Below are 7,159 nucleotides of genomic sequence, written 5' to 3'. Positions count from 1 at the left end.
TTTTTGCTAATTTTTTCTCGAAACTCGCATTTTAAACGTCGAATTGATCAATGAGCAATGATGTATCATCTTGATGGTTACCATCACACTGAACAAGCACACCAGCCGATGCCTCATTCGTCAAGATGCATGACATGCTTGTTCTTGTAGTCAGCCACATGCACGACATGCCCAAACGAGAGACATGCGAGCAGGCATTGAATGCATGTGCCATGCGACAGGCACACCTGTGTCCGCAGACTAGGCATGCTCACCATGCGCCCATGCTATAATCAAACGTCCTAGGAAAAACTAGCCTCGTGCCTCTGTCATTTCGGCTTTGGTCATCGCTCGTCTCTTGGCTCTGTCACGTCACTATTAACCACACGCACACACGGAGGCCAAGGTCCATCTCCCCAGTTTTTGCCAAGCATATGCCTTCGACCCAAAACAACGGTTCTGAAAGAGACTTGCGATTACCAACTCAATTAAGCACACCCAAATAAAAATGATATCCCAAAGATTGCAGTTTTCTCTACAAATCACAACATCAGCAACAGCAAGCTATCGCACACGCAAAGCTAAGATTTGCAGCCTACAGAAAAAAATTACATCACCGCCAACATTAAGTATGAAATGCGCGTGTTTAGATGACAAATTCGTATGCAGTCCTTGGTCCTGGCGAAGATGAAAATGAAGGCACAGCGTGCAGCAGTCTCGCTTACAGAAAATTAGGCTCGAACGGTCCAGATTTCTTGGTGCCACAAGCATTACGCCTGTGTCCAAGCACACCACAATTTGAACACTTTGGCAATTTCCTTGGCGCCTTGGGCACATCGCCTCTCTCTGGGCAAGTTGTGCATTTGTGGCCCTGACTCTTGCAGATCGTGCAGAACCGCAATCTCTTCAAATGTTCTTCATACAGAGCTTTGTCACGGCTTGTTGTAGGTCTACCCCTCGGCCATTTTTTCCGTTGTCCTACAATCACTGAACAACTTGATTCACCATCACACTGAGACCTTGTCGCACAGCCTTGCAACTCAAGTGTCTCTTGCTCGTTCTGAACAAGCAGCTGATTTTGTTGTTCCCTTTCTGCTAGTCCCATGCCATCCTTATCACTGCTTAACGGCACCAGAGCGGCTTGCACCTCCTTCATCATAGCTATGAAAACACCATAGCACTTAACATTACTATCACCAAGCAACACACATTCAAGCGCCTTCATGTACATTGTGTGATGCCTGAATGTGTCACTAGAAGGAGGGCCTCTGTCTCTTTGGTACCGTACCAAATATGCAGGGAGAACATCACGTGCATCTCTTGTCCATCGTTTCATTATATGTTTCTCGGGTATCTTCGATAGACGGAAGAACACCATAACCTACATTGAAACCAGTGAATTGTTTTCATTATGCAGCAAATGACTCATAACTACGGCCAGAGGAGAGCAAGCAAAAACAACCCTCGCCTGCAATGCATGGCAACACACCAAGCCAGAGTGTTCAAATGTGCCACATTCGCAACTAAAAAAACTCTCATCATCATTCACTTCGATCTTGAACTCTACCTTACTCCATTTTTCTCTTGCCGCCGCATCTATATGGGTTGATTTATAAATCTTTCTCGGCACAATCTCATCCAATACATGTGTGCCACATTTATATAGTTCTTCATCAAATTTCTCGAACATGGCTCGGGTGTACACCTTGCTAGCATGCCTCTCTATTGGCAGGTTTAGTCGAAGCGAGACACCACTCTACAAATAAACAGAACACACAAGAGCACACGAAGTCAGTATAAACAAGGTTAACGTGAAACCATTCTAGGACAGTTTTTCTCAGCTGAAAACTTACTAGCAATGTACTCTTCTCTTGGAAGCTCTCTTCTGACTCCCTGTCAAACTGAAGCTTTTCGAATTGTTTCAAGAAAAGATGCATAGGGCACCCCGGTGGAACATAACCCTTCAGCAGATGGTTAGCACTTTCACTTCGTTGTGTGCTATTCATCTTTGCACAAAACACGCCTCTGAAATATGGCTTTGCCCACTTATGCTGCACCTCATATATTTGCGTCAGGAATGGATGCTTCCTCAAGTTGTACTTTTCCAACATGTCCTGCCAACCAGCTCCAAATTCTTCCTCTGTGATCATGTGATGTACAAGCTTGTGGAACTCCATCTTAAAATTACTGTTCTTGCTCCAGAGCACACCCATCGACTCCTTCACCTTCTTCAAAACGTGCCACTTACACCAACGGTGTACTGTGTTTGGTAGTTCTACCTCAATAGCCAGCTCCATAGCACGCGCCTGATCTGCATTACATTTTAATCACACATTACGCTCAACACATCTATATTTTTTGTCAACAATATGCAACAAGTCAAGAGCAGCACAGTTCATTTGTTACTAACTAGTAAGAATCGTCTGCGGGTGTTTCCCGCCAACCATGCGGATGAACTCCCTGAATATCCACTTGAATGTGTCCTCTTTCTCATCCCTCATCATTGCGCCACAAAAAATTATGCTTTGAAAGTGATTGTTAACTCCAACAAAAAGACCGAAAGGCATATCATATAGATTGGTACGGTATGTTGTATCAAAAGTTATTGCATCTCCGAAGCACCTGTACTGATCAAAACCTCTGCTTGTTACCCACATCAGTGTTTTTATACGGCTCTCCTCATCCACTTGTACTGTGTAATTGAAATCAGGATCATTAGCCTTCATCTCAGACAGAATCTCCATCGTCTTCACTGCATCCATGTCAGACTACTCTCTGTTAGTTTCCTACATAGTGTCTTCAATGACCTCTTTGTAAATGGCACATTATCTACTGAACCGAAAAAACTACCAACGATGTTGAACACCTTTCCAAGCCCCACATTATTGTCTCTCAACTGTTTCACTAGATCCTTGGTGTATCTATCTATATGTCTATGAGACTTCCAGTGCAGCTTCTACCCACACGTCAAAGACAGCGGGTGATTATGCGCATCTTTGTGTTCTGCAATATACCACCCTTTGTCATTTGACTACAAGAGCCTTATCATGGCGTTGCAGCCACACACCTGGACGAGCGGCTGTTCTCCCTGACTGGTTTGCCCTGCAAAGGGCAAAAAAAGCAGATCCAACTTGTCAAATGCCAGAAATCATACTCATTGCACCTTAACATAAGGCTCTAGCATAATAAATGTGCGGGTTCCGAATTACATACCACACACGCACACATGATCTCTTGCATGCATCTCTTCCTGTCGACACTCAGTCTACTTTTCGCGGGCCTAACTCCAAAACCACATTCCCATGAATAAAGATTGTAGAACTCATAAGCCTCGTCAATAGAGTCAAAGCTTGTTCCAATACTTGGACAGAGAACAGGGCCATCCTTCTTATCCGCATAAGCACGGAGAGACAATTCAAGAGCTGATTTCCTATTTGGGTTCATCTCCCTTTCCTCCGGGGCTTTCCCGATCCTCACCCTGGATAATCATCTCAAAAAAAGAGACAAAAAAATGGATGAAAACCATTAGATCATCCACACACCGAAAGCAAGACGGGATTTTTCATGTTCACAGTTGCCACACACTCACCATACAGTTTAAAGACCATCGTTTTGCAATTACATAATTAACCGGATACGTAACAACCAATTACAGCATCTTCCCCCCTTACATAAATTTGTGGCGACCTGCTCGCATGAAGGTGTTGTAAAAACAATCGGCCAGCCATTGACTATACTCAACACACATCACAAACAATCCAACACAGCTGCTGATCAGCGACATATCAAGAAATGTTTTTGCAGCAAAACTATATAAATCTAACCCACCCAATCGATCGATCGTAATCAATAACACTATCCTTGTATACCAGTAATAGCACCAGGCGACAAAAATTCCTCCTAAATTCAATCATGGCACAGATCCCCCAATGCCCATACACCAATCTAAATTGCGCAGCCACAAAACTCTAGTTTCCAATCAGCAAACTAGAAATCCAACACACCAACCTTCTGCCATCATAATATACCTCATTATCACTAACGCTTTTCTTACATCCGTATTAAACTCCCTAATACAACTTTTCATCTCAAGAACACAATATAAGTCACTGCAAATGAAGATACCCAACAAGCTCCAGTCCTCCGCGGTCAAGCTTTGCTAATCCAACAAGCCATCCTAAATTCAATGATGGCACAGACTCTCCGATGCCCACACACCAATCTAAAATGCATACCCACAAAACTCCAATGTACTCTAAACAAACTAGAAATCCAAGACCATCACCCTAATGCCATCATAAAATACCTCATTATTCGTATTAAACTTCCTAATCTAACTTTTCATCTCAAGAACACAACATAAGTCACTGCAACTGAATATACCCAACAAGCTCCAGCCATCTGTGTTTCACTACCTAATGCTATCACCAAATCATCAATAAAATCCAACAAACCCCAACCAGTTGCAGTTTACTACCTAATGCTACGATCAGATCATCAATAAAATCGAACAAACTGCATCAAATTATGTAGTATACTACCTAATGCTAGCATCAGATCATCAAACCAAACCCAACAAAAACAACACACTTCTTAAACTCTTATGTACCTAAGAACCATACTATAAATTAGATCTACCATGTGAGGGGCACCCAAACTAAAAATTGCAGCAGAGCAAAAACAGAGCAATTTTTCACTGACATGCGTGTCCAGCCATTGGTTGCTTCAGAACACACCTCGGCCCTCGCTGCATCCCCGACTAGCTGCGCATCGCCGCCGGTGCCAAAGGTATGGTTGGGACGCTCATCGAATCCTGTGACTCATCTGGATAGGCGCAGTTGTTCCATGCCGCGGGCGAAGCACACATCCTATATGAATGCAATCGGAGGCAACTAGTAAGAAATCTGAAGAACACGCGACAGAAAATTAAGAAACATGATGCAGGGACCATGGTAATCATACCCATCGAGCTCGACGCCATTGGTGGACATCTTGCTGTGCTGTGAAAGACCCGTTCGGCAAACGGATGGAGACGGCAATCAAGTAGATATCACGACGGCAGCGCTGCCGCCGCCGTGCCCCAAACAGATGCAGATGGGGATGGAGCAAGTCTCGGCGGAGCAGCACAGTCACCGCGGTCGAGCCATATGGATGGAGATGGGGATGGATGGGTGTCGGCAGTGCACCAGATATTTTCCCTGGAGCAGCAGACCGGTTGGCTGGTTCTGGTTTACTCCACGCAACTCTGGTCGTGCTGGAGAGATTCCCTATTTTTTCCTCGAGGATTCTGTGCTATTTCAAACAATGGTCATGGGCCTAATCGCTGTCCAAGCAGCCAGCGTGTGGGGGACAATTTCCGAGCAATGGGCCGCACAGAATACGCCTACCTTTTCCCTAGGCGTATCCCGGGTCGTATTCCTTTCGCTAGGCCTACCACCCACTGACCGAGTGCACATCCCAAGGCCCAAAAGAACGACGAGGATAGCGGCCTGCCTGGTGCGTGGCCGCTGAAAATTCGCACTCCAAGTACCACTCCATACTATGACTATACATAGGTGTGCTAGAAACATACAATGGGGATTCCAAACTCCCTGAGAACACCTTACTCCTCTGCTTCTCCATTAGTCACTCTAATATTTATTCTTTATTTACTTTTATGTTATTTACTTAAGAGTTTGTTCCAGTACTCAATCATGATTTGTTTCCGCCCTCGTTTTTTGGTTTGAGTCTACAATTATCTGTAGGCATATAAATACATAATTCAATACAAGAGGCAAAAGTCTGATTCTTGTGCTCCTTCTGGGATCGATACTCTTACTTAGGAAAGTCGACAACTAAACCCTGTGTTGCAGGCCATCAAATACCCCAATGTCACCATGGGTATCCGCAAGTTGAGACATGCATCAAGTGATATCAAATCCAAAGTATTCAATCAAACATACAAAACTTCAAAGATTAGGACTCAATTCACCACGAAAATAAGAGAGTGAGGTGAACATCATGTGATTCAACTTTATTAAGAAAGCTCATGATACATCAAGATTGGAATCCATCAAGGACATGGGGTGAGAGAGAGAGAGAGAGAGAGATCAAACACATATCTACTAGTACAAACCCTCAACCCGAGGATGAACTACTCACATATCACCATGTAGGCAACAAGGTTCATGAAGAGACCTCCCGTGGTGTCTTCCCCCTCCGACAGGGTGCCGAAAAGGGCTCTAGATGAGATCGCTTATGAACAGAGGCTTGCGGTGGCGGGAAAAATTGTATCGGGTCTCGCTTCGAGGGTTTCCGAATAATTGTAAATTCATAGGCCAAAGATTAGGGTTAACAGAGCCAAGGGGGGCCACAAGCCGGGGTGGCATGCCCTATCCGGCGGGGCACCCCCTGCCTTGTGGGGCCCTTATGGGTCTTCTGGTGATCCCCTAAAACTTTCAGGGTCTCTTATTTCCCATAAAAATTGTTATAGTTTTTCTTCGTGTTTGGTCCTTCGTAGGTATGGACTTTCTGTGAAACAAAAAAGGCAATTGTCACTAGACACTGGATTAGTATGTTAGTCCATTAGAATAATATAAAAGTGCACCAAAACCATATAGAATTGATGTAAATATAGCATGAATACTTCATAAATTATAGATACATTGGAGACGTATCATGGCCCCAAATCTATCTGACAAAATAATATGGTTCATGGTGTCTTCTTCGTGACAAACCAAACAACTAGACACAATGTCATTTATTCCATGCCTCGATCTCTTATTTGAAGTCTAGAGTTAGTATTGAATGGCAAGCCACATGAAGATTTTGTACTTTAAGGCACCCAACATCTCCATATCCCAATCTGCAGTAGATAAACAAAAACAACCTTGGCAAAGAGTGTGACAACAAAGCCTACAGTATATTATACAAAGGTCGACCAAGGCGAGAGGTAGGTTTCAGGCGCCTCCTCATCATGCAGTGTGTTCTAAATGGCACGCCAGAGCCTATTGCATTGCTCCCTTTCTGGTCTCTACAATAGCTCCGCCACGTCAAAAACTCCTCTATGGTTGCACAACCCAGGTTGTATGGCACGCAATTTGTTTGCCTTAGCACCGCTTTCATGACCACAAGTGGTGAAAATTCTCAACAACAAGCTCGTTGATCCATCGGTCTAGCGAGCCATCTCCCACCTTTATCA

At 44.1% G+C, this 7,159-nt stretch overlaps 1 protein-coding gene across 5 annotated transcripts; it reads right to left on the bottom strand.

The window, feature by feature from the left end:
* Window positions 1–455: 455 nt before the first annotated feature.
* On the bottom strand, window positions 456–5,249 carry LOC123104884 (protein FAR1-RELATED SEQUENCE 5). Of its 5 annotated transcripts, XM_044526820.1 has the most exons (8): window positions 4,942–5,249; window positions 4,716–4,847; window positions 3,569–3,666; window positions 3,193–3,457; window positions 2,390–3,081; window positions 1,833–2,290; window positions 1,448–1,735; window positions 456–1,360 (listed from the first exon to the last, which is right to left on the bottom strand). In XM_044526820.1, the coding sequence occupies exons 5-8, from the start codon at window positions 2,739–2,741 to the stop codon at window positions 701–703; spliced, it is 1,758 nt and encodes a 585-aa protein (XP_044382755.1). In that variant the 5' UTR covers window positions 2,742–3,081; window positions 3,193–3,457; window positions 3,569–3,666; window positions 4,716–4,847; window positions 4,942–5,249; the 3' UTR covers window positions 456–700. The 5 variants fall into 5 exon arrangements, with proteins under 5 accessions (XP_044382755.1, XP_044382753.1, XP_044382754.1 ...); XM_044526818.1 differs by lacking the exon at window positions 3,569–3,666 and having other exon boundaries at window positions 4,681–4,847; XM_044526819.1 differs by lacking the exon at window positions 3,569–3,666 and having other exon boundaries at window positions 3,193–3,469.
* Between the last annotated feature and the right edge of the window lie 1,910 nt (window positions 5,250–7,159).

Source organism: Triticum aestivum, chromosome 5A (assembly GCF_018294505.1).
Source record: "Triticum aestivum cultivar Chinese Spring chromosome 5A, IWGSC CS RefSeq v2.1, whole genome shotgun sequence".
Lineage (NCBI taxonomy): Eukaryota > Viridiplantae > Streptophyta > Magnoliopsida > Poales > Poaceae > Triticum > Triticum aestivum.
The sequence above is the reverse complement of the archived record's forward strand: the minus strand, read 5'-3'. Positions and strand labels throughout refer to the sequence as shown.

Excerpts from the sequence above, each read along its gene's own strand:
- LOC123104884 (XM_044526818.1), bottom strand. The coding sequence starts at position 2,741 with ATGGATGCAGTGAAGACGATGGAGATTCTGTCTGAGATGAAGGCTAAT. Across the intron at positions 2,291-2,389 it reads CCCGCAGACGATTCTTACTA|ATCAGGCGCGTGCTATGGAG; the intron begins GTTAGTAACAAA and ends AATGTAATGCAG. Across the intron at positions 1,361-1,447 it reads TGTGTTGCCATGCATTGCAG|GTTATGGTGTTCTTCCGTCT; the intron begins GCGAGGGTTGTT and ends GTTTCAATGTAG.